We start from the raw sequence: 27,846 nt of genomic DNA, 5'->3' as shown, positions 1-27,846 counted from the left end.
CAGGATGTGCAGTGCAGTGTATTGTGGTCCAGCAGTGGGCTGAGTGAGATAGCGCCTAGCGTACAGCATCAGGGCGCGCAGTGCGCCTTCCTGAGACGGTGTATTTTGCTAGGAAGGATGCATTAGGGGGGTGTTTTGGGGGCGCACCCCAGCACTTTACCCATGTTCCAGGTCCCGATGTACAGCGAGATGAGGTCCGGCTCATCCAGAGCAGAGTGTGTGATCTTCATCAGCTGCAGCAGCTGACAGAAGGCCTCGCGCTTCTGCGGGAGAAACCAAGAGGCGTGAAGAATACAACGGTGAGAGAGGGAGGGAGACACCAAGCCGTCAACCAGACTGAGAGAGAGGGATGAGACAGAGGAGGAGAGACAGTGAGAGTGAGACAGAGAGAGAGCAAGGGGTGGAAGGCGATGGAGACAGCGAGACGAGGAGAGAGTGAGTGTGAGAGGGAGGGAGACACCAAGCCGTCAACCAGACTGAGAGAGGGGGATGAGACAGAGGAGGGGAGACTGTGAGAGTGAGACAGAGAGAGAGCAAGGGGTGGAAGGCGATGGAGACAGCGAGACGAGGAGAGAGTGAGTGTGAGAGGGAGTGAGACACCAAGCCGTCAACCAGACTGAGAGAGAGGGATGAGGGGAGTGACAGAGGAGGGGGAGACTGTGAGAGTGAGACACAGAGAGACAGAGGAGGGGAGACTGTGAGAGTGAGACACAGAGAGACAGAGGAGGGGAGACTGTGAGAGTGAGACACAGAGAGCACGAGGGTGGAAGGCGGTGGAGAGAGAGCGAGACGAGGAGAGAGTGAGACACAGAGAGACAGAGGAGGGGAGACTGTGAGAGTGAGACACAGAGAGACAGAGGAGGGGAGACTGTGAGAGTGAGACACAGAGAGCACGGGGGTGGAAGGCGGTGGAGAGAGAGCGAGACGAGGAGAGAGTGAGTGTGAGAGGGAGGGAGACACCAAGCCGTCAACCAAACTGAGAGAGAGGGGTGAGGGGAGAGACAGAGGAGGGGAGACTGTGAAAGTGGGACAGAGAGAGCACGAGGGTGGAAGGCGGTGGAGAGAGAGCGAGACGAGGAGAGAGTGAGTGTGAGAGGGAAGGCGAGAGCGAGACATGGGGCGAAGGACAAAGGAGACAGAATAAGAGAGGGGGAGCAGAGGAGCCCTGCAATGACTCCCTGCACCCTTGACGAGGGCCTCTTGATTGTAGTGTCGCGCCCGTAGGAGGATGAAGAACTAGAGCACTGGTTGAGTGATCCTGCTCCTGACAACATGGAAGGTGTCTGTGAAAGACCGGACAATGACTCTGACACTAACCCCAGAGACCCCGGTTCACGAGATGGAAGAGATCTCCGGTCGAGATACCACCTGAGAAGCAATCCTGCACCCTCTACGATGCTGCGTGACTTCCTACTCTAAATCGATGGAGCTAAGTCACTCATTGATATTGTTCATCATGATGGTGTTATGTTTCATTTATTTGTTGTGAAATTTTGGGAGGGACTAACGGGAACGCGGGCACTACCAAAAGTTAAAATGTTGTAGGGGTGTTGCCACGGCACCCCCACTGTTGTACTTGCATTGTTTGAGCCAATAGTAATAAAGGGCTGCCAGTGACGCGACGAAGCCGCGGAAGGCAGAAACGGCTCCCTCGGTAGCTGCACTTTTAATATAAAACCGGTGCACCGCATGTTTTGTTCAGCGCGTGGCGCCGGGAATCTCCAGCACAACATTGATCACGGGGTCCTTGTTATCCACCCTGCAGATAGCCCTGGTGGGGCCGCTGTGTCCGGGCAGACTTCCCTCACTGGGAAAGGACTCTGCCACCCCAACCCCGTCCTCTGAGGCTCGGGACAGGATCTCTCCTTACCCGCGTCCTTACGGGCTCAGAAGATGGGGCACCCGCCCGACCCCCGCCAGAAGAGCCTTCAAGGAGGAGCTAAACAGACAGGACCTGTCGGGTTTTATCATCAATTATTTCTTGGTGAAAGTGTCTCACTTGGTGTAAAACATATCCGTTGTGGTATTTTTTATCCTCTGAAAAACTAAAACTTCCTCTGTTTACAGAAACCTCAGTCTTTTCAGGAATGTTTTGGATTTTTGTCCATGCGCTGAGAGACAGGAAACGCGCTATTTCTCAAACTCAGAGTAAATCCACCTGGGATGCTGACAGGGAGTTCCAAAGACAGATCCTAAACACTCAAGGTGATCTTTTGACCAAATGGAATTCCAGCCTTCAAAATATTTCTGCTTAGAGTGCAAAAGTTTCTGCTTAGAGTGTTAAGACCATTTTTGAAAATGAGAGAAATTTAAAGTGTAGAAAAAAAGTTTCATATTATCAACATTTTTGAAGAGCATTTTTCTGCACTTTAAATTTCCCCCAATAAAAGAAATATTGTATGTCTGTGTTATACATGTAACGGTGCCACATATGGCAAAAGGTATTTCCTGTGCTGCAAGTACACACAACACAGGCTCTCAGTCACCCATACACATATATCCCATTAATATGCACAGATGTTCAGACATCCCCAAAGACCAGGCTCTCACTGACACACATGGCAGCCCTGTTATAGTGCCTCAGTCAAAGTATTTTGCTCAAATCATAGTATCTGTCTCTTTGGACATTAAGTTTAAAATCAATGAAGCTCGGACAGGGGTGTCTGGTAACATTGCGCAAGTTGCTTGGCCTTTAGTAGCTCATGATGACACCACTGATCAGAAGTAGCTCCCGGTACGGAAAAGGTTGGAGACCCCTGGTTTAGGAAAGGCTCGAGCAGTTTAAATGTGTAACAGACGTGCCCAAGAAAAGCCAAAGTCCTGTCACGTGACACATAAAAGTAAGCGTCAAAATAACGCATGTGCACAACGGGCACATAGATTCGGCAAGGATGGCTGGCAACAGTAAACAGCAGCCAGGAAAAACAATATAAAAGGCACACAAGCGAGGAGAGGCGCGCTGCTACAGGAAGAGGAAAAGGGAAGAAAATCAGAACAAAGCAAAAAACAAAAGGAAAAAAGAAACAAGATACACAAATGAAAATATATTTTTGGGGGGTTTTGAGATTTGAAAGAAACAAGCAAAAAAACGAACTAAATAAATAATTAAATAACAGCAGTAGTTTGTCACAGAAAATATACATGAAAACACAACATCATCGTCACCAGTTTCTATAAAATGGCTCACGAATACGAGCCTTAGGGCCTGATTTAGAGTTTGGCGGATGGGGTTATTACTGCGTCACAAACGTGATCGATATCCCGTCCGCCATATTACGATCCCATTATGCCCTATGGAAATCGGAATACGGTGGAGGGAATATCCGTCATGTTCGTGACGGAATAACCCGTCCGCTAAACTCTAAATAAGGCCTAAAGTGAGGAAGAAAATATATCAAACACTATATTCAGCAGACCACTCTCAATCCAACACTCACACATTGGGACCAAGATAGGACAAGTGGAAAAGTGGGTTTCAGCATTACCTCCAAGCAACATGCAGAAAATATGCTGACGAACAGGCTGGAGATCTACTAATACATTTAGAAGAACTGTTCATCACAACACTGTGTAGAGCAACTACAAACTTATGAAGGAATAATTGAATGAGGTAATGAACAATTTGACTCTCAGAGAAATGTGGATTATGAAAGGTATGGAATCAACACCGCAGGTCATGATGAGGCTAAATCTATGGATGATTTCGCAACGCATCTATGGAAGCTGGTAACGCACTGTGAATCCCACACATTCAATAATGAAGAAGTGATCAGATTACGCATAGCTGAAGGTTGTCCTTCTGCTGCATTCAGAGTAAAGCTTGGAACTACTCCAATTCTTGCAGTTGGCAAGGACTAGAGTAAAGGCTGAGGATATTCCATAGGCATGGAGGGTGAAAGAAATACTGGTCCAACATAAACCAGGGAACGATTCGCCCAGGCATATAGGCCCTCATTAGGACCTTGGCGATAAAAACCGCCTACCGCCGCGGTGACGGCCGCCAAAAGACTGTCGCTGCAGCTACCAGCTGTCCGCCATATTATGACCACAGATTTTCGCTGTTTGCGAGGCGCAGAAGCCTTGCTACATCTGGCCCGGAATTTCAACCATTTGTATGATGCATAGGGATCAGCCATAAGGAAATCACACTGTTTTGGCCTCATGCCAATGGTAAGAAACAAGATTCATGACTTTAAATGAGAAAACAAGTCAGAGGTCACAGCCACTGCACATTATGCTGCATCAGTCAGTATGTGAAATCATACCTGATTAATCCACAGGTGGGCCTGTCTGTATCAATGTTTGAGCTATTGAACACGGCTAGGATCCCTCAAAAACCAGATTACAAAACACAGGTGTGTGCAGGTGTAGCAAAGAGTGATAAGAGAGGAATACAAAAAAACAAAGTAATATCTGGACTCCAGACGACATACTAAACAATGATTAGACAACAAGGCCGGGTAATGGTGAGACAAACACAAATAAGGAACAGGTATGTGTGTTTCAGGAGTACTTCACTTCAGGGCACCCAACTCAAAGCAGTGCTTAATTTGTAAAAAAAAATAAGTGTCAGGGCCCTTCTCAGGAGGCCACTGCAGCTTGCAACGCCTACTGCCTCTGACGTTGCTGCCAATGACAGTATCAACACAACTATAAACCACAGTCCTACAAGTGTGACAATTCAGAATATTCCAGGCCCCTAAATGTATGCAAGTAGCTCGGGGTGCAGATATTAGTCATTTTGAATGTATACTGTATTAAGAAACAACTGTTTCTGTGCTGATCTGTAAATTAGGTGAACAGCGCCACCATGTGACAGACTGTCATAAGTGCGGGTGTTGACAATTAAACCACAGGATAAAATTAAGCACTGACTCAAAGGAACATGGGGTCTGCAGCTGATTCTCAGAGCTCTATAGCGAGGAATGTTTCACGCTTTGAAAGAGTGCCAGAGCTCGACAAATACACATTTGAAAATTCTGAAAAAAGAGAGCGCAACACTGGGTGAATTGTGTCAACAGACTGATGATGTGAGCCTTGGAGGTGAAATATCTGATTCTGAACCAATGGAGAGACTCCTGTTAGTAATTTCAAGAGTCAAAAGCAAATCACCAAAAAAGACAGATTGAAGACATGCAGAGAACTACAGTTTATGATTAGTGTTATGTGGTTACTGTACTTTTTATTTGCTTTTCTTTTTCCAAGTTATTTATCTGCTCTTTTGTTTCTTCCTTTATTTATTTATTTAATAAAGGGAAAGATGTCATTATCATGTTTAACTCGAATATTTCAAGTAGGTATAACTGCCTCATGTCAAGTGGAATGTATAGGTTTGATTATTTTTTTTGTAAAACAGGGGGGTTGTGCCAGGATAACCCTTAACAAGGCACTTGTAATCAGGCCCTTGAAGCAGGACTGGACCCAGTGTAACTATAAATTTGTGCGCGCTAACTCAGCATTGCTATCTCAAAGACTGTTATGAAGTTCTGTGGTTATACTAAATAAGCAGCTACCTATGTCATCCTCATATGAAAACTCTTTATTGGTGTCATAACTACACTACACCTTCTTGCTTTCTAAAATTTGCTTGAAAATGGACCATTTGCCCACTAATTTTTCAAAATGTTCTTGGGGGAAGAACCTGCCCCCCCGCCCCTGAACCCTTCGTATGACGGTCAGGCATGCTCGCTACTCTCGTTCGCCACCGAACACTCTTCTCAAACCTTTACGCCCCACCACTTTCAAATGTCACCAGCCGCCACTGAATTCAACTCACTGACCTTGGCGTTCTGGAAGAAGATGTCTCGAGTCAGGCTCCTCTGCTGCTCCCGGCCGTACACAAGCTTCACCTTGCACGGCTCACTCTGGAACTTAACCAGCTGCAGAACTGCAAATAGAAAATCAACAAGTTACTAGTTGTACATTCATGCACAGCTCTGTAGATGCCAGCCAGGCCCCAAGTGAGACGAGTGATCATTCTCTATAGTGCCTAATAGTTTTTTTTTATATAGTGCTCAATCCCCCCGTGCCTACAAATGATGAATGGTGACATTTTGTAATGTAAAAAGGTGCTTCGGGTTGAGTTGGCGCTATATAAAAACTGCAGAAAAATGCACAAACAGGTAAAACCAAAGCCTTATCTTAAGGACAGACAAATGGATACCCATTTAGTAGTTTATTTGTACAAAGAGTCACCAGAAAAACCTGAATAGGGGCTTCCCCATCTTGAACTGTGGGATCTTAGACAAATATTTTCCTTCACCAAAAATATTTTTCTTCATTATAGCATATTTTTTTAGTTTTGATGAGACTTTTTAGAATTTGACGTGATGTTTGCTTTAAATTAAACACAGGAAACATTTTTAGGGCTCGGCTCATGCACGGGCTCTAAGATCTGAGCCAGACGCTTCGCCCAGCTTTGGCTCGGCTCTTCCTGTTAATTTGTTGGCTCGCCCACCTCTATTTCCAAAACAAGAGAAAGATTTGTCTATTCACCCCCTACGTCCTTTGCCTTTATACTGAGATCCTGATTGACGAAGATTTTGTTGTGAGTAGGTATGACTTACTCATGTACTCATGACTTACGATAGCATGTGTACTCCTGAATTAGTTCTGGTATGCAAGATTGCTTCTAGGTCACCTGTCTTTGCTGTCTGTAATGGATGAATATGTTTCATGGTTTGCATTTAATCCGGACCAGGAGGTTGGTGATGCTGTGACATGGACAAGGACTATGTTCTAACCCCAGGACAGAGCACAGGGAAGACCCATTGGCAGAAGCCCCGACGAAGTAATCTGGGACCAAGTGTGTGGAAAATGAGGGTTTACATAAGTGGTGCACATTGGAGGTTTCCCTTCAGATGATGGTTGCTGGTTTGTTTGGCTGCTACTCATGTGTTGAGTCAATAGCAATGGTGACACGCAGGTGGTTCAGCAGAACAGTTTTAAAGACATTTATGGAAGCATTGGCAAATTTAAGAGTTGATGCTGGAGGTAGATGAAACAAGAGGTTGGTGTGTGTGGAGTAAGAGCTGAGTTTACGTTGTAGAAGTAAGCCGATAGTCTGGTATGTTGAAGCCGGAAGCAGTTTTGGAAATTAAGGTAGTAATAAATGCTTTGCTGCTGATTTAGCGATCACTGCAAGCTAGGCAGGTATGGGTTTCCTAATGTGCCCGTCCCAAAGCAGAGGTAACACTTTGGGCAATAACGTATGCCGGTCTCGCCACCATGTTGTGGCAGCCCACCTTGCATGTTTTTGTTCTGTAGAAACAAACTCCAGAAGTAGGGGGTTCCTGCTGAAGATCAAAACATAAATGCTCCTGATGCATTTGTAGTTTTCTCCATGCTCTTCCAAAACATTTTTTTGCTTTTTCTGCCACAGATGTGGTTCACGTGGGGCACTTGGGCAGGAAATATTAGCCCAAGAAGACAAGCCCTGGACAGAATGGGGCTTCTGACACTGTGACCTTGGTGGCCCTGTGGTGAATGACCGCTGGGCCAATACCTCCAAGGCAGACACAACTGAGGGTTTGCCATTGGAAACCTGGTGGTTCCCCCACTTCCAAAACACTTAGGGGACTGTGAGTTTGATGGGGGGGGGGTCAGATCACTTCTGATTTATGGTATTTTTTCATCAGGTTCTAAATGGTACCCTTTATGCTGCTTTCAAAGGACCTTTATCCCTTTCATGTAATATTTTACTATGACCTTGTGGGATCCTGCCAAATATTCCCAGAGTCTACCCACCTAGCTGTCCCGCAGAACCTGTATTCTCAGGCACAGCTCCTGGTCTGCAGGTCACTTGCCCACCGGCGCTTAGTATCTCAGCACATACTGTTGTGTGCTGCATGCAATGCAAGCCATGCAAATGTACCTTCAACATCATTGTTAGTCTACTCTGGGCTGTGATTTTAAGATGAGTTACTTTAAAAAATGTTGTTAAGTGAACTTGTGACTCCTCCATAAACCGATGCCATTAAATAACATTAACAAAACAAAATACATGAGAGGCAGTGGAGGCACTGAGCACCTGTGTGAACTTACACAAACGTACTGTTTCACTCCTCACTGAGGCCCCACGCAGACAGTCTCTGCAAACTTCTCAGGAACAGTCTTAATAGGTAAGTTACAAACCTTGGCAGCCTCAAAGGTTATGAGAACTGAATTAGCTCAACATATTTGATTCTATTGAGGGTGCATGATTCCCTGTGAGCAACAGAGCGGTACTTAGGGCCTGGTTTAGAGTTTGGCAGATGGGGTTACTCTGTCACAAACACGGATATCTCATCCGCCGTATTACAATTCCATTCTATCCCATGGGGATCGTCAACAGCAGAAGGGATATCCGTCACATTTGTGACGAAGTAACCCATCTGCCAACTCTAAATCAGCCCATAATTTCCAACACACACCCTTATTTATTTGGTAAGTACAAAAAAAAAATCCCTTGCCAGTAGGGCACATTAAGGGATATTTGTACAGAAAAAGAGACATAAAGGAGTAAAATATAAACACAAGAATGAAGTACAGAAGATCCTCTGCTCAAAGTCTACATAAATGGGACGTGTAGGCAGAACCTCTGTACCAGACAAGAGTTCACCGAGAACCATCTTTGTTCCTCTCCTTCGACACACATGGAGAAGCAGAGAAACGGGAAAGTGGGAAGAGTATCTTTCTTAAGTCAATATCAGGGTGTTTGGTGCAATAGGCAGTAGGTAAACGAGCTCCCGTTCTCTTACTTTGTTCATGAGTGATGGTCTCTTCTGGGGCTCCCATTCCTTTCTTGAAGATGACCACCTGCCCCTTCTCCAGCTCCACCATCACTGTGGCCTTCTGCGTCTTACCAAGTCTGACCTGCAGTGAAAAAAGAACAAGGTCAAAAATGGGGTTTCCACCGAGAACTTTGGAAGATGAAGAACCCCGCAAGGTGCACACTCACAGTTCTACATCTGCACTCAGAGATTCAGGGGCACATTTATGAGAGGCTTACGCCGCCGGAGCATAACTTCTATTGACACTCCGGGGGCGCAGCCCCTCACTCATATCTATGAGCCCACGCTAGGCCACTTTGCATGACTTCGAATGGCCCCATAGAAGACAAAGCATCGCAAGTCGCAGCGTTGCCTTGCTTTGCTGCAGGGAGCCGTTCGATGAGTGCTGCAGTGGATGTTCTCATGCAACACCCATGGAGTTTGACACAGCCCCAGATTTACAGCACCAAAACCTTGCGCTTCCCCAGAACAGATGTAACAAGGAGAAATATTTTAATTTCTCCCTATTTCATCCTCTTTCCATGTGTACTGCATTCTGCAGCACACATGAAAAGAGGAAAATACCTCTTGGGATTGTGTTGTACAGCAAGGTGCCCCTTCCTGCACACAAACAATCCTGCATGCAACTCAGACACCCTTGCACCATGGTGCAAGGGTTCCTGCATTGGCGCTGGGCAGCCAATTGTGTGCCAGCGCAGGGGGAAAGGACAGGAATGTACCATATTTCATGAATGCAGTGCATTCCTGCCCTTTCACGTTGGCGTGTGGCAGCGCAGCAAGAAGACTTGCGTCCCTGTCCTACGCCAGTTCCCCAGAAATACAGGGGTAAGTGGCTTAGCCAAATTCCCTACACGAGTCCTGTTCTGTGACCTGCGCCAGGGCCATCTCTCTTGTGCCTCTTATTCGAGATCTACTTCCACCACTTGCACACAACCACTAGACACCTACAAAATGTGCCCAGGTGACAAATCCAGTTGCAGGTAGACAACAAATCATACAACTCAATCAATTTCTGTTCTTAGCCTGTCTGTATAATGTGCTGTTCAGAATGAGTGTTCCCTGAGTACACCTAGCCAGAAGTTAGGTTCCAATCATGGGAACAAGTCAAACTTCTACTGTTCGACCTGTACATGGGCGTAGGAAACCTCTTCCCTCTGAAATTAGGAAGCCTGTGTAACCACAGAACCAGGCAGCAAGAAAGGTCATTTGAATCAGAGGCCAGGAATGGAGGACATTGGACTCGGTTACTAATCCACCCAACCGGGCTTCACTGTCCCCTCACTGCCCTTTGTAGATGTTTATTCAAGAGCACGCTGAGAGCTCACCCCTAAAGAAACAAGTGAAACAGGACTTTACAGAATGGGGGTGAGTCAAACCTTTGCTAGAAGAAACTTGAGGCCTACTTTAGAACTTGTCAGAGGGGAATACTGCATCACAAACGTGATGGATATCCTGTCCACCTTATTACAATCCAATAATATCCTATGGAGACCGTGATAAGGCGGACGGAATATCCGTCACATTGGTGATGGAGTATTCCCTCCGCCAAGATCTAAATCAGGCGCATGGTCTGTTTCCTTGCGGTGCCCAGTGATTTATGCGCGGTGCCTTTACAGTGATCCATCGTGAAACTGGAAGCCAAGGCAGAGTCAGTACAGCTGGATTAAGTGATCCTGGGGATTCAGGTAAAGCAGCCTGGCCCTTCAGCTTTGGACCTGCTGTAATTAGTTTAGGAAGCATCTCGATGTCGATAGCTAAACCTAGGTGAGCGTGCACAAGCGCCCCTGAGCTTCAACTCTACGGAGAAAGACTAGGCGAGGAGAAATCTGACTTGGGATTCTTAGGGTGTTCGTAGAAGATTTTACTGAGGAGTCTATCTGAGGTTCCAAAGTTAAGGCCACATTTTAGAGAATTCCTAGGTGTTTTACAGACTTTTTTGGATGGCTGCCTGTCCTAGATCCGCTGGCCAAGGTGACATTTACAAAGCGGGGCCACAAGAGGACAGTTTTAGCACTAAATAAAATCCTATCATATCTAATTTTGAAAAGACTACTTTGAAGAAAAAACATAACAGAACTTGGAGACACTAGATAACAAGGGGGTTAATCTACCCACTAATCAGAACTTGGTATATGTAACTAGGGTGCCGCAGGTTTACACTCCAGTGTGGCCAGCCATCCTCCCGAGTTCAGTACAATGCACACTCGTTAGTTGGGTTCTAGTTACATGCGTTATTACATTAGTGTGAGACTCCTACTCTTTACGTAGAATACAAAGCAAGTTATTATTCCGAAAGCAAACACCAGACAAAGATGTTAAACAGATGCATATAAAGCCCTGCCTCTGCTCCTGGGCTTTGCTCACCTCAAACTTGTGTCCATCACTGCTCGGGGTGTTTGGGGAGTGCACCGGGGAGCCCGTCCCGGGGGCATTTGTCAAAGCCACGTTGAGGACAGTTTCTTGTAATGCTGTCAGAACCTAAAGAAAGAGAACCAAAAAGACTTACAAAGTCTCCGGATACCGGAGGGAACAACATATTAGACGACTTCTACTTCTAATGATGTCAATTAATAAAAATGTAACCCCACCTGATTATTAATGTAATCACCATCAGCTCTCACCTTGGATAGTACAGCTATCCTGATTATATAAATAAAGCAAAATAAACATTTTAAAACATGTCCCACTCCATAGATACCAGTGTGGAACAGTTAGCTGCTGTCCTGGGGTGACTCTGGCATACAAACAATGTTACTTACCTGGAATAAAAGGATTGCAGATGTTTATGTTTCTGATTTAAATCCTTTTGCTATCTAATGTTGGGACCAGAACATAACAATATTTTTAAAACTTTTTCGGGGCTTTTGGCGTGCCTCTATTGACCTCGGTCCACTTACGTCTCCAGTGCAAAAGGCTAAAAAGAAATATTTTTTCCTTTCTCCCCTCAGAGCTCCAGAAAACGGTGATCATTGCACTGGTCATCTCAAGGTTAGACTACTGCAGTGCTCTTTAAGGTGGCATTCAACAATGATTATTACAAAAACTCCAGACTCTCCGAAATGCGGCAGCTCACCTGCTCATGAAGGTCCCAAAATTCAGTTCTGTTACGCAAACTATCATCAGCCTTCATTGTCTTCCTGTCCATGAGCGAGTACAGTTCAAGGCGCTTTGCTTGGTTCACAAAGCACTGAATAATCGTGGCCCTGATCAATGTCGAAAGATGTTTACTGTCATTCTCCCAATCGCAACCTTCAGTCGAATTCAGCCAAAATGGTGACCACCCTGACAATCAACAAGGCACGATGGAGAGGTAGGAGCTTTCCCAACTCGGCTTGCAAATTTTGGAATTCATTGCCCTTTCAAATTAGACCTCAGTCCAAGATGGCATTGTTTAGGAAGCAACTTAAAACCAGGCTTTTTGAGCCTCTCTTGCCAAATAGGTTCTGATGTGATGGCTTCAACTCCAGATTTCAGCACCAATACACCTTCAAGCATCCACGCGCTATATAAGCTTTTTACTGACTTACTCACTTGTGACCATGTCTTCCTGAGGCCCAAAAAGCATCCAACTGAGACTCCATCTTAGATTAATTTTAACAGGACATCACCCTGCACTGTCTACTCTGGGTGTGACTTGCCAACAGAGGGTCAGCTCTCTAATGTGGGTTGATTGTGTGTCAAGAGGACTGGGTATGTGATTTTCAGCCCTTGTGGAAGTGGGTGAGGGGCCGCACCTGCGAGTTTAAAGATACTGAAAGGACCAGGTGGCAGCCGAACCCCAGTAATCACCTGGTCCCCAATATTTGATCACCCCGATTTCTACCAAAACAATTTAGTTCCAGTGTCTTCAGTTCATCTAGAGGTTGCAGACTACACTCCTCATCAGGAAAACACAATTTATCACAGTTAAATAAAATAAAATATTGGAAGCATAAACGGCTGAGTTCTATATCAAACATAAGGCAAAAAGTGAATGTATTACACAACAATTAATATGCAGTAGAGAGAGAAAAATGCATAAATTCCCACAAAGGCCCAATTACTGATACAGATAAATGCAGAATCATAAAACTTTACAAACCCTAGTTGAACAGAATCAAAGTAAATATTCGGAGTGGGAAACTCATAAGGAGTACTGACAGCATCTCGATAGCAAGTTTAAGGGCAAAAGAGGAGCACGGCAAGTCGCTTACAAGGAAAATACTAAAAGAATTCCCAATGAAAGTAAAATCCCCCCACAACAGACAGAAACCAAAAGGTTTTATGGACAAATCACACAGGCTATTAATAGATTCTGCAAATTCAGCATGGTACGATCATGGTTATGGTCCATCAGCAAATCAGAAACAACAACGTAATTTGCTAAATCGTCAGTATTAACTCAGTTCTTAAGGTAAAATAAATCTTTCTCTTATGTCCTCACCAACCAAGCTCAGGAGGTGTATTACAAAAATGAAGGCATTTCTTAAACAATGGCTCTGTCTACACTAACACTTCCAGCAGAAGTCCTTAAAAATGCTACTTTGAGCACTCAATGGAAGCTTCATTCACAATACACACTTTCTAACAATGTTGTATATTGGTAATACATTGACGTCATTCACGTGATGCTCTGCGGAAACAGTGGGAGAGATGGTTTCGCAGCAGAGCACTGATTGGGGAGGAGTGAGATGTGCAGGGGCAAGTTGAGTAAACTACTGTGGCACTCCATCGGTTTGTAACTCACCCACAGTCAAAACTAGGGGTGCGAGGTGGGCCTGGGTTCTAGGTGGAGGGAAGGGTGGCTTTGCAAAGCCCTGTTTGCACTTTCCAGCCTCTGGAGTTTACATGGTGAGCTTGCAGTGTGTTTGCAATTTTATGACTGTCATCAAATTTAGTTTATATGCCTTTAAGATATTGTGAATGAGCAACATGTGTAAATCCACAGAAATCATGAACGTTAAATCTACAATTCCTAGAATTAATCGTTTCTTTTGTCAATTGCCAATAAATCATGCGCTAAAACGCCTTGGCCAATTAGGTGTGGTTTTTGTTGGCAGCCACAGTTTTTGACAGTTTTTACCCTTTGTTATCAGCTGATAATAACACGGTTCATAAAATCATAGAGGCAAAAACGAGCACAATTATAATTTTTACCCATTTTCACCTCTACCGCCAACCTTGGAATGTTCTAGAAAAAAAGGTATATAATAATAATCTCCAGGAGAGATAAAAACACACTTGTTTGTCAAATACTTTAGATGTGGGCAGATAGAATACACTTTAAGACAGCTGGCCATTATAGAGAGTAAATGGTCTACCACCAACTCAGTCCACTTTGAACATACACGTAGATTAGTCTTCAAGTCCTGTGACAGTGTGCTGCGTTATTCTGGAGTGCCAAAGAGTCTACATATACGATACAGGTAGATTAGTTGTCAAATCCTGCGACACGGCATTTTGGGTTCTTCTGGAGTCATAAACGGTCTACTTTCAGGATACACGTAGAGTTGTTGTGAAGTCTTGCAACAAAGTGTGTGGTTCTTCTCGAGTCACTGTGGTAAGGGCCCGCTTTGAGCCTTAATTTTAGATTGCAAATTAAACTAAGCCTTTCTGTGTGATGGTGAATTAATTTCTACCTGGCTTTTCACTTATACAATAATGTACTGAGAAATCACTGTGCATGCAGCATGTTTCTTGTAAGTGCTGCTGCCTGCCCTAATGCCCTAGTAGGCCAATGCCCTAGTATTGTAATTGTCCGTGGAGACAGCTCGTCACTTGCAGACATATCATAACATTGGCCCTGCACCTCTGACACAGTGCAATACCAACAGTGCTTGTGTTATAAAAACTGTCTCTGTGTAACATTTGGCAGATTAGCACTTCTACTAGGAGTATCCTGGAATGAAGTGCACTGTGGCCGAGATGCAGCCCTGCTGACTCGGACCTTTACCCTGCAAGGGACATTAGCCTGCACTACACTAGACTGGCTTTCTTGGCTTTCTGGGACATCTTAACCAGGTATGAGGGTTTGGCTAACCCAATTGATCTGGCAGAGGGTACTCCCACTATGCTCTCAATAGTGTAGGTAGTATCAGATAGGAGTGTACCAACATAATAATATGATCATGGTTGAATTGTTTATTTTCTTCACCATTTTCGTACTGCTGGTTACCATGCTTTGTTTGATTTGCCTAATAATCGCAGCTCATGTTTTTTATGCAAGACTAAGATTGTTGCAATAATGTTTGAAACAACATTTCCGCATCTTTCTTGTGTCTCATCTTGGGTGCGCAGTGTGATAACCAAAGTGTATATCTGTTTCCAGGACTTCCTTGGGAAACTGACTGGTCATGTTCGAGGTTGCAGATACCATCTGGTATTCTGATATGTTTAGAGATTCGGGTGGGGCACCGTGAGCTAGCTAGAAACCGTGTCAACATTTCCTGATGGTATAGGAGGACTGAGTCCCTATACACTGATGTTTAGGTTGACCAGATACCCAATCCTTCCTGATTCGTAGGAACTGTATAACATCATAAACAGTTTACTGATAAAATACAGGTAGATTATTCATCAAGTTCTGCGACACAGTGTCCATGATTCTTCTGGAGTTGTAAACGGTCTACTTCTAAGATAGAGGTAGAATAGTCTTCAAGTCCTGCAGCACAGTATACTGAGGTTATTCTGGTGGCGCAAACATTTAGTGCCATTGACTACGTTTATCTGTGGATCACGTTCACCTCGGACAGATTACACATTGTTTTGCAATAACATTCCTTTGTTCTTGCATAGAAGGCAGACAAAACCAAAGAAAGAACAAACTGTTCAATACGAGGCTATCAGATCCTGAATAAGAGATGCCATATTGAGGTTTCATAAGTAGATTTGCTTATCCTTTCACAAAAGATTTTCTTCTAAATGGCACTTCTTTGGTTAAACGTATCCATTCCAAAGCTTCCCACAACAACAATGCCTCTTTAGCCAAATCACACAAGAGTGACACTCCAATGGCCTCTTATCTGCTTACAGTGGAAAAATTGGTAAAATATTTGTTTTGTGGAAGGATCAGATTATTGTCCTCATGAGGTACCTGTTTTCCAATACCTAGTTAAAAGTGATTTTAAATCTGAATTGGATGAGGAGCAACTGGCCTGGTATGAATGACACAACCATGGACCCAAAGGCGCCTGATCAGCCCCCTCTAGATTCTGTTGCCAATGGCATCGAGCCTATTAATCAACATCTTGGAGGACTATGCAATAGGATACAGCAACTTGGGGCACTGCATACCCCAGGAAATATCTGAGGCATCTGTTTACAGATAGGTTTTTCAGCCAGGTAATTGTTGAGTAGGGATGGGACACTTTTCTAGTTAGTCAGTTAAAGGTAAACTATCCCCAGGGAACAAGAAAAGACAGAAACCTGTCAAGCCTGAGCTGCTGTAGATAGAAAGGATGGGTTTGTGAGGTCAGGTCCAGACCAGATTACAGAACCAGGGACTAGTCACAGAGATGGGACAGTGGGAGACAAGAAGTGAACTTGTCATTTGGACAGGGCTGGTCATCATGTCAAGCAGGGCTCAAGACCAGGTGGGGTCTTCTGGGGCCTCTAAAGGACCCTAAGGATGGTTCTGGCAAGGAAACACAGAGCATCAATTCAGATTATTCTGTGATTAAGAATTCTTTGATGTATAGGAATCTCATTTATCTTAATAAGCATCCCTTTGACTCATGAACAGTTATGCAACGTGAAGGCCCCAATACTAATTATTAATTATTGAATCTGCCCTCCTTCCAATTCCTCTGGTACATTCCAGTCAACATCCCAAAGGGCTCAGGGGGGCTTGCCTTCTTCTCTTGTGCTCTGTGGCTGGCTGCATTTCACTCAAGAGTCAGTGTTCTATATTATAAGTAGGCTCAAAGTTCTGCACTCTCGGTGAGCAGACAAAGATAAGAAACAATTCGCCCAGACAGACGCAGAATAATATAGCCTTATAGCCCAATGCGGAGGGCTATACTGGTTGTTAAAGGCCCTGAACCCGAGTTACAGGCCTAAGCCCACTAAGGGCACAATGTCCTAAATTAAAAGGGGGGAACATGAAGACAAACATTAGAATACTGGAGCTCCAGGCTCGTACCAGCCAATATAGGGCCAGAGTTACTTGAGTGTCTTCAATGGAGCGCTCAACAGTCTAATGCTCTAATTAATCAAGTAATTGGCCACAAACTCTCATGTGATGTAGTTGGAAGACTCCTGAGAAAATGGCCAGTTCTGTCTCTTGTTTTTTTCCCAGCCGTCACCTGACATGTAGGGCCAGTTAATAAGAATTTACACACTCTTCGCAATATTTCCAAAATATGTCAAAAAGAGGTGAGCAGAAGACGAGGCTGTGCAGACATCGTTCTTCCATTTTCCACGTATTTCAGCCCATCAACTCTTGCTCTGCACTTCTTAAAATGGAGGTGTCAGTCTAGCTTGGCTTGGGGGGGATGATGGGTAAGATATAGGGAGACGCAGGCTAGCTGTGCCTGCCTGGCTGGGTATGAAATGAATATCTGGGCGTCTAATGATGTAAGATGTGAATTCCGCCCCCTCCGAGGGGTGGTAAGGCACGCAGTGACCTACCTTCTTCTCCAGGGAGGACAGCAGGCTGCTCAGGGTGGAGATTTTACAGATGAGCTGTTCCAGTTCTGGATCCAGGCCAGAGAAAGCCTAAGCAAAGCCAGAGAGTAAGTTATGAATAGAAAGTTCACAAGGTTGCTAGAAAAACTGGACTTAAATGTACACACTTCAATTATCTACACAGAGCTATGTGACCCCTGAAAGAATTACCAGACCATGTAACATGAAGAGAGCACCCTGTCCCAGATGCCTGCAGGAAGACACAGGGTATTTTGATAGGGTCTGAGAGCACCCCGTAGTGGCTCACAGTGCCATCATGAACCCCCGCTTTAGCAGCTGGAGCAGGGGTGCCACTGAGACACTGGAACAGCAGTTAGTTCTCTACGTTCCTCCCATGTGTGCAGCTGACCAATGGCACTGCAACAGAATGAGGGATGTGGGCTGAGCGCTGTCAGGCGAACTAAGGGCAGCAAAGAATTGATGTAATTGTCGTAGTTTGGACGCTTGCTCTGAGCAAGACTGCTGGTCCCAGGATGACAGCACTTTCGTTTGGAGGTGACTAAGTCTCTTCCTACAACTAGTTGTAACTGTTGGCCAAACCTTATCGGCTTACTAGCAGTACCTCACCAGAAACACAATAGTAAAAGGTGATTTGTAGCAGTCGCTTACGCATGGACTCAAAGTAAGATATCTCAGGGTTGTCGTGGTTAAACGGAAATTACCCTTTTCTCACAGATGCATTATGTCTCATACAAACAAAGGCAATAACACAGATGCAGTGAAGTTATAATAGTTTTTATTTAACATAACTGCCATTTGCGATAAGTTGCATGAACTGCAATGATTAGGATAATGAATATACCAAGCAACAGTATTGTGAAGAAGAGAGTCATGGTTATAAAGATCCCCACCATTTTTGCAATATGTGAAAGAAATATATATATATGTATGAGATGGAATATGCCCTAATACCCTAATGAGAATAGACCTAACCTCCTACCTAAAGGAGAGCTGGGTTTGATAAACCTAATCTGCCAAAGCCATGTCCATGAGAGGAGCCACCATCCCTCGTTACCTTGGAATGAGGTCTCTATCTCAGACTCCGTAGGGACACGAAGACTGGGTCAGCGTCAAGACGACTGCAGCATCAGTATCAGCGATGGTGGCAATGCCCTCTGGTCGGAATCCCTCTGATTATCTGTCTGAAGTGTGATGTATTTATATAGATCTACAAGGTCCCCTGACGTAGGTGTATTCCAAAACAATAGGTAACAGGCATGCTTGGGACGGCAATTAATATCAACAATCCCTCGAAAGTATAGAGAGGGAAAATCCCTAAGTGTGAACACATACTATTTGTTTGTCTTTTGTGCTTGATCTTGACGCCTTGGCGCAATGACACTGATAATAAAACTCATAACAAGTGGCCTAACTATAAACAAGGCAGCCATCTTAGAGGAAATAAATAATTAAATGAGCTAAGACAGAGCAAGCTAAGCAGGTTAAAAGTCACTAGGTGACGGGGGCACGAGTCTACAAGCCAGAGGCTAAGCTAACTCCTGTTATCCCATTAAAACAAACTAGGATTCACTACAGAATCAGGGAAAAAAGACAGAGCAAGAATGGCAAAAAGAATGACAGAGAAAGGAAATGCAATGAGGGAAATAAAAAGAAATATGAGTACTAAAGAGGGTGAAGAAAAAAAGGGAAGGTAGGAAAGATGAACAGAAGGAATCACCTGGGATTGGAAGAAGGTGGGTGTTTACAGGCTCAGGAGAGGGCTAGCGTGGCACCAGGCCCATTGCAACTTCTGGACTTTCCTTTCACAAACCATTGGGATCCAGGTCTTCTGCTCCATTGTTTCCATTGTGAATTATAATTGCTATTCCCAGAATGTTTCAGTTTCTCAACTCAAAGTCTAGTCATGTTATGTTTTGCTACAAGTACTTATAAAGCGCTTAACTGCTCAAGGCTGCTGAAGATGGAGTTATTCGAAGAACCAGGACTTCAGCTTCTTGGGGAACTCACTTCTGGAGCTCTGCAAGAAGCTGAAGACCTGGCTTTTTGACTCACTCCATGGGGACCACACGCCTACACGCCTGCTCAATCGCCTGGATTCCCTCGGAGGGGATTAGTGCGCTTCACAAATCGAAATAACATAACATAAGATAACAACACAACCTGGAGGAATATGATATGGAGCAGTCAGACGGACTCTAATTTATTGTTTAAAAGGACTTGTTTCCAGTTTCTTCTGAGTGACAAGGAGTGTGGGCAGCGCATGTAAGTCTCAGGGGAGTTTGTTCCGTAACCTCGCTGCAGCGACCGAGAAGGCTCGGTCCACAAAAGGGATTTGATCTGAGTGTGGGGGTGATGTGGTCTCCACGCCCGAATCCTGTCAACGGTCGAGCAGTGGAATTTTGCACCATGTGTGTCTTCCCGAGGGAGTTCGCTGGTAATCCCAGATAGTCATCACTTCATTGGCACATTCTTCATTATATTAACACTGTTACTATGGTCCATCCAGTGCTGGTGGGATATAGGACATACGTTTTCAAAGCATTTATTTTCCAAAAGCACAAACTTTTTGCAATCTGTTTTTCCAAGGAGGTCAGAGTCAGCGATAACGCCCAGGTTGTGAACTACCCTTACCGGAATAGATGGAGGGCCCAGCGCTTTGGAGCAACAGGCCCGTATCCATTTATCCATGGAAATTTATTGATTAGTACTTCTGTCTTCAAAGGGGTTAAATTTGAGAAAATTACAGGCCATAAGTGCTCTTACTTTTGGTCTCAAATAGATCTTCTTGTATGAGACCCGCAGGTGGTAGATCTGTCTGTCCAGCTGTGAGTTTGAGTAACAGTTGTGTGCCTTCAACGAACATGTAGAACTGTTCTCACCATGTCTGCAAAAGGCTAGCCAATAAGACCACAGAAATGTGAAAGAGTTAAAAAGAAACTACAGATCCCTGTGGGACACCAAGGTGGAAGGAAGACAGTCTGTGATGAGATAAGAGAAATTACTGGAACCATTTCAGAGCACGGTATAAACCCATTTTTTCCAACAGTAGCTCCAAAAAGGTGTTGAAGATGTTGGACGAAAATAGTTGTGATTGTACCTCAAGAGGATTTCCTGTAGTAGAAGTGATCAGATCATTGTGGTTCCAGTCAGCGGAAACTATTCCTTGATTAAAGGACTGCTTGAACAGACGGGCTATATACAGAGATAACCAGAGGTCCTAGTTGTTGCATGGTATGCGCTGGGCAGACATCAGCAGGGTATTATAATGGTCTGCTGTTGGTAATCAATTCTAGCACTTTGATCGTGGAGATCTCCCTAAAATGGGTGAATTTGTTTTTCATTTGTTCCCAGGGCATGGGGTGGCAGAGCCTGGATGACCTGAGCTTCCAGCTTGACCTCAAGTCTCATCTTTTCTGTCTTGGCTGTGGAAAGTTGAGAAAGATTATTGATGGGGCTTGAGTATTTTCTATATTGTAATCTTTGGATATTCGTGTTGTCAATTTACTGTTGTTCCGAAATGTTCTTTGGGCAAGTTTAATGCTTTGCTGATGCAAACAGGGTAATACTTCGGTTTTGCCAGAATTATTTGCTTTTTTCATCCAGCGATTGCTGGATTTTACTCTTTGGCTTCCTCCCTCTAATTCTGCCTCTATTTTCTTTCTGCTCTTTTGGCTTTAAGTTTTCAAGTATATAACTCTGTGATGAACCAAGGGATGCTCTTATTGGTACACGTTGCAGTGCATTTATGAGGATTTCTGAGTACAGTTTATTCTAAAAGGGAGATTACATTTTTGTTAAAGGTCGTTAGTGTGTGGTTGATGGCAATTGATTCAGATTTACAGTTTTCAGCATTGGATATGAACATTGGTGCCACAAGTCCAGCCCAGGTCGCGGCGGTGATGGCTGCGCAGTTCCCAGAGCACTCTCAAAGCACAAAAGGCAGCACAACAATGCGCCCTCCAGGCGCTAGACACGGACTGAAGCACTCTTCGGTTTTGAGAAGTTGCAGGGGTCAGGGGCCACAGCACCCTGACCCTGGGGGACAAAGTTCAATGGAGCACAGGGCGGCAGGGCCCAGAAGCAGGCCAGGCAAGGGGAATGCAGGCAGTTCGCAGTTCCTCCTAGTGACCCAGCAGGTCACAGGTCAGCACAGCAGCAGCAGTCCCAAGAGAGTTCCCTCCAGCAGCGTTCTGTGTCCAGTTCCAAGATGTCTACAAATTGTGGGGAAAACTCCCCGGTACTTATACTCAGTGTTACAGTGTGTTAACAAAGAGGGGGAGAGGAGGTTCCAACCAGTTACAACTTGTTCCAGGAGTGTCCCGTCTCTCCTCCAGCACAGGCTCCAAACATCAGTGGGGGGTAAACGACCCTATTGTGTGAGGCCAGGGCACAGCCTTTACAAATGCAGGTGTGCCCCGCCACTCCCTTCTCTCAGCCCAGGAAGGCTATACAAAATGTAGATGCATCTCTATGACACCTCCACCCTCCCTGTGTACAGGCTGTCCGAAAAGTATGCACAAAGCCCCAACTGTCACTCTGCCCAGACGTGGATTGGAGTCAAGCTGCAAAACACCAGAGTCATAAGCACAGAGAAATGCTTCCTTTCTAGAAGTGCCATTTCTGTAATAGTAGTAAAAAATCCACTTACACCAGTAAGCAGCATTTCTCACTACCATTACAACCATACCAAACATGCCTATGCTACCCCTCATAAATCAGACAATACCCCCTGGACATAAGGCAGGGCATTTCCAATGCAATCCTATGAGAAGGCAGCACTCATATCAGTGAGAAACCAAACAGGCTGTTTGTCACTACCAGGACAGGCCACGCAACCTGGCACATGTCCTGCCTTCTACATACATAGCACCCTGCCCGTAGGGCTAGCTAGGGCCTAACTTAGGGGTGACTTACATGTAGTAAAACAGGAGTTCTGGGCCTGGCAAGTAAATTTAGATGCCAGGTCCCTGTGGCAGCAATCTGTGCACACAGGCCCTGCGCTAGCAGGCCTGACACGGGTTTGAAAGTCTACTTCAGTGGGTGGCGCAAGCAGTGCTGCAGGCCCACTAGTAGCATTTAATTTACAGGCCCTGGATATAGAAACACCACTGTACAAGGGGCTTACAGGCAAATTAAATATGCCAATTAGGTATAAGCCAATCATACCAACTTTAGAAGGGAGAGCATCTGCATTTTAGCTCTGATCAGCAGTGATAAAGTGCTCAGAGTCCTAGAGCCAACAGCGAGAGGTCAGAAAAAATAGGAGGAAGGAGGCAAAATGTCACGGGATGAACCTGCCAAAAGGGCTAAGTCCTATTCTCCTGTGGTCCAGTGAGCACATAGGGGTGTCCTTGTTGAATATATACACATCAATGAACCATGAGCACGTCCCTAGTTCTAATCGGCTCTAGTGTCAAGAGAGAGCAGATGCTTCTGTCTGAATTTCGAAAAGAACTTAAGCAGATGATATGTTCATGTCACGCAGACAGAGCCCCAAAGAATAGAATAGATATTGTGACAACGACACCACCATATACACTGGGCTCATTAGTACAAATATGCTGACACACAGTTTTACTACCCAAAGTACTCTTATGTGATTAGGATTACTCTGTGAGCCAAAACCGCCAGATAGTACACATAAGGTGCAAAGATACATGCAAGTAAATTATAACTATATTCTTCAGTTAAATTAATAAACTAAAATCAATTCTTTGAAGAGCTTCTTGGTCATATTGCATCAGAGAACAAGTCGAGTGAGATAATATCTCGTATTCATTGAGGTCAAGGGACAAGTCCCTACGTCTAAACTGGCCCACTTCAAAAGTGAAGCTCTTCAAAGAATTGATTTCATAAATATTTGAATTGCCTTGAGAAAGCCCCAGGTTTATGAACCACTAGGGGGCGAAACACGTGTTGGCACTTGCTTCTTGCACATGTATAACATAGTGATGTTTTGTGTCTTGTATTTATGTACCTGGAAATAAAACCGTCTTGAATCATAAATTAGGCTCAGATATGCTAACTCGACTTCTGATGTGAAATTATGGACTAGTCCTTTGGCAAAATGGGTTTACCAACTGTTTGTTGATGAACCATCTCGAAATGTGTTAGTGTCCTTGGACTGTGCCATTCCTGGATATCTGGTGAACCACAGAGCTTTCAACAGCAGGCTGTAAAGGACCTGCAGTGAATCCTGTATCATTAGTGAGAGCAGTGTTTGATTTGTAAAACATTAAGGGGGTCATTCTGACCCCCGCGGGTGGCGGAAGCCGCCTGCCTGGCGGGAACCTCCAGAAGACCGTACCGCGGTCAAAAGACCGCGGCGGTCATTCTGACTTTCCCGCTGGGCTGGCGGGCGACCGCCAAAAGGCTGCCCGCCCACCCAGCGGGAAAGCCCCAGCAACGAGGAAGCCGGCTCCGAGTTGCTGGTGTGCGACGGGTGCAGTTGCACCGGTCGCGATTTTCAAGCAGACACTGAAAATCTTAATGGGGCCCCCAGGGGCCCCACGACACCCGTTCCCGCCATCCTGTTTCTGGCGGTGAAAACCGCCAGAAACAGGATGGCGGGAAGGGGGTCGGAATCCCCATGGCAGCGCTGCTTGCAGCGCCGCCGTGGAGGATTCCCTGGGGCAGCAGGAAACCGGCGGGAAACCGCCGGTTTCCCTTTTCTGACCGCGGCTTTACCGCCGCGGTCAGAATGGCCCCAGAAGCACCGCCAGCCTGTTGGCGGTGCTTCTGCGGTCGTTGGCCCTGGAGGTCCATGACCGCCAGGGTCAGAATGACCCCCTAAGTGCCAAGGCACTTCATAGGAGTTCACTCCGGCTGGCACCACCAACAGCTATGCCACTACTGCCGAATGCCCGCACCAGCGTTACCTATACTCTAGTTTTATCACTTTTAAGTGAACATTGTACTGATAAATTCAGAATAACTTTAGACAGATAGCGCCACTTTGTGGTATAATTCCATGATAGGTGCAGGTGTTCAGAAATAAGTGCCGGTGCTAAGCACCGGAAAATACTAGCACAATTTAAGCACTGACTGCGACATTCCTATTAGACACAGTGTGAGAAAATTGCTATGGTCATTTCAAAGAATGTCCGTCAAACATGCAATAGGATGAAAATATAAGGTGTAATACAAAAGTAATTGAAACAGAGCTAGAACATAGGCCACAGCCAGACACAGACTAGTCATGCCAGAGACACAAAGGCTGCCAGAATATGCATCTTTTGTGTCTATGGCAATTTCTCCAAGATTCACTGCTCAGATTTCCTGCCAAAAAAGGAAGCAATGAAACGATGTGGTATTTAAACAGCCGCCTGTATCAGGACCAATATCGCGTATGAGATTTCTATCAAACAATCACAATAATGATTTCCATAAATTTAGTTAAATTCTATTTTCTATGAAAATATCACAATTCTAATTCCTACAATTCTGCTTTTCATTAATTTATTACAATGCCGATGTCTTGGATTTTGACAGTTTAACTTTCTAGGGATATCACCGTTTTGCAGTTTCTAAAAGTATTTCTTGGAATTCTGATCTCTTGAGATGTTTTCCCTCCACAGTTCCTGACTGCTTGTAGCTCATTCAGCTTTGGGTTTGTCTACTTGGTGATGCTGCTTGGTGAGGGCTCATTTCCTGGTGCCTGACATTGTTCCCATGTGGTCCCTGGTGTGTGCCAGAGCATTGATAAAAGACCCTTCTGGGTTCCAGTCCTTCACCCATGTCTGTGATTCTCTAGCACTAGTAACATACAGAGCGACATATGCCTAAATCAGTAGCAGGACTCAGTGTTGGTGGTGTTAGAAGCTGGCAATCCATGGGTCATACAAATTCTGCTTTATATCAGTTTATCAAAATTCAGATTTATAAATCTGCTCTAGTAGTTTATAGACAGAGTCGCCCCCTGCAATGCTGAAAGAGATGTGGACAATGGACAGAGAAGCAACGGAGACACACCTTCCAAGGTCGATTGAGTGCATTCTCACCTGCTTTGGCGCAGAGCTCGGAGGGGAGGTAGGGTGGTCGAACACTTTGCCTAGGGTCTCCAGGCCGGACAACGTGCAGTCAATCTCACTGAAAGAAACATGGGTGGAAAAGAGTCAGGTAAGAGTCCCAGAGTGGTAGCCAAGACCAGAGTTGAAATGTGGTGTCCATGGGTAGAAAGCCATAGTAGGGGGTATGTGAACTGAGACCACAACTTCAGTACACAAGGCCTTATGATCACAACAAAGGCTCAGAGAGGGCCACACATGCTATTCCATTTCAAATATGTTCTGTAAGTTCTCCATGGATGACTGGTGCAATTGTTGTAGACACTCTTGCCTCCAGATATGATTTTGGCTTCTAGCCTAAATTTCACCACAAAATTATTTCGAGTACACAGATGTCTCTGTACTTCTGCCCACAAAGATCATGGTGACTCTCTAGCTTCTATGTGCAATTTGTTATCATTTGTGTACCTCACTTCTGTTTCAGAGGCTCCTCAAGGAAATAAACCAAAAGAAATAAAAAACAGGTCCACATAAATCTTGAGGCACATGATGATTACTAAGCTCAGCCCCACTCGCAGATGACCATCAGAAAGCACCGGAGATGTTCGTAGCCACACAACCAGGTTCATGGCAGCCAGGGAGATAGGCACCCATGCTTTCAAATGAGAATATTATGAATTACTTTGTTTCACATGTCAGATACTAGCACCCTGGAAGAGCTGCACTATGAAAGGCTGCTACACCACCCCTACCCTGTACACACCTGTGCAGCCCACGGCAGGCGGCCCCCAGAGCCCTGCTCAGGTGTCGTAAGTTTGGGTGACCACTCCACAGGGCGGCCAGGTCCTGCTGCAAGAAGTTCTTGACATAGTCGGCCATCAGTTCCAGAAATTCATTGCCAGGGCTGTAACAAATGAGAGGAAAGAGGGAACATACATGAGACTGAGAGAAAGTGAGGTCAGAGCAATCCAGCATGGAGAAGTAAGAGGGGTGAGAAGATCATATACACCATGACCCGCGTCATCCTTAGCAGAGAGGCTCCTGGAGGCACTGGTGTTCAATGCCACTAGTTGGGGTCAGCGCCGAGGTACCTGCTGTGGATGTGATCCTCGAGCTGCAGCTGCATCCTCTGGACAATGTGAGCCTCCTTCAGGTGTGCCGGTGAGCTCCACGTGCTGGTCTGGTTACCCGCGGCCATGAGGGTTGCCGGACTTAGGCAATGCACACCAGCCTTCCCATCCTCACCATCTAGAACAACATAAGGGGAAATCACAGAGAAGGCTAAGATGTCAACACACCCCACAGATGTTCTCCCAGTGTTGGCCAGTCCACATGGGTTCTTGTGTGGGGATTCCAGCTTTACAGGCACATAGCAAGCACCCTGTATTACAATCAGTCTTTTGGGTCTCCTGGGTTGGTCAGTCTTCCTTGTCACCTCCCTCTAACCCAATGCTTAACCAGAGCCACTCGTTGCACGGCACTCATTTTTCAGGAGTTTGGCCCGGAGATTAGTGCCCGGTGGAGATTTGGCCAACTGGTTGAGCCAAGAGGGAGTAATCCTGGAACATAGAGAACTTACAAGAAAAAGAAAAACACCAACTCTAGTAGCTGAGCTCGGCCTGGAGAGCCCCTAGCCTATCTCTCCCTCCCATACTACTGAGCAGCAGAGAGAGCACACAGCTGGTGCATCATACATGTGACAGTAACATACAAACCCCAGTCAAAAACAATCTTCACTAGAATTAGAGTGAGGGGACTTCCTCTGGCATTCATCCCACATGCTTGGAAATATATCTCATGGAATGCTAGGCGGTAACATGCAAGACATGGAGACTCATCCGCAGATCGCCTGCAGTACCTATCCCCAGTGGGTAAAAATAATGCCCATTTGGTAGGAAGATGGCAGAAATATAACATCGCAGAGCAAGTACCTAGTTAGCAACAGTAGAGACAGTCTTGACAGGCTCTCCGCACAAGAAGAAGAACCATAAAAGAGCTTCAGGTCTAGAGGGCATGCTTTGTTGAAAGAGAAGGGTTGACACGGAAAAGGTGTGCAGAGGACGTAATACCACAAGCAGACCCCTATGGCTCAGATCTCTGTGGTACTGCAGTTCAAGTTTTGCCTTCTTTTTCAATTTTGCTGTATTGTCTTCGACTGCAGCCATGGTCTGATCCTTCCCATCTTTCACCTTTGGTCACTGCTTCCAACCTTCTCATACTTTTGCTCTGCTACTCAAAGACAACTTACCACTCCTCGTGCCATATCAAAATGTCAGACTTTTTCTCTGCATGCTCCGCAACACTGCAATGCACCTCCCTTTCTTCCTACTGTGTCCCTAGTTTGCATTTGTTACTTATCATCTTCAAAATATCTTCTATCTTCCGCGGCAAGGTCTTGAGTTTTGTGATGCTGGATCCTTGCATTTTATAGCTATATTTTGAAC

General features: G+C 45.2%; 1 protein-coding gene across 3 annotated transcripts in view; it reads right to left on the bottom strand.

The window, feature by feature from the left end:
• LOC138261141 (phosphatidylinositol 3,4,5-trisphosphate 5-phosphatase 2-like) overlaps positions 1 to 27,846 on the bottom strand; it is a 446,236-nt gene that overhangs the window by 199,611 nt on the left and 218,779 nt on the right. For 2 of the 3 annotated variants that reach the window (XM_069209825.1, XM_069209833.1), the window contains 8 exons: positions 26,494 to 26,650; positions 26,166 to 26,306; positions 25,397 to 25,484; positions 17,379 to 17,465; positions 11,136 to 11,249; positions 8,739 to 8,853; positions 5,781 to 5,887; positions 161 to 263 (listed from right to left, as the gene is read on the bottom strand). In XM_069209825.1, coding sequence (XP_069065926.1) covers positions 161 to 263; positions 5,781 to 5,887; positions 8,739 to 8,853; positions 11,136 to 11,249; positions 17,379 to 17,465; positions 25,397 to 25,484; positions 26,166 to 26,306; positions 26,494 to 26,650 — 912 coding nt within the window. The remainder of the gene's footprint in view (positions 1 to 160; positions 264 to 5,780; positions 5,888 to 8,738; positions 8,854 to 11,135; positions 11,250 to 17,378; positions 17,466 to 25,396; positions 25,485 to 26,165; positions 26,307 to 26,493; positions 26,651 to 27,846) is intronic. The other variant, XM_069209843.1, reaches the window with a different exon arrangement.

Source organism: Pleurodeles waltl, chromosome 2_1 (assembly GCF_031143425.1).
Source record: "Pleurodeles waltl isolate 20211129_DDA chromosome 2_1, aPleWal1.hap1.20221129, whole genome shotgun sequence".
NCBI lineage: Eukaryota > Metazoa > Chordata > Amphibia > Caudata > Salamandridae > Pleurodeles > Pleurodeles waltl.
The sequence above is the reverse complement of the archived record's forward strand: the minus strand, read 5'-3'. Positions and strand labels throughout refer to the sequence as shown.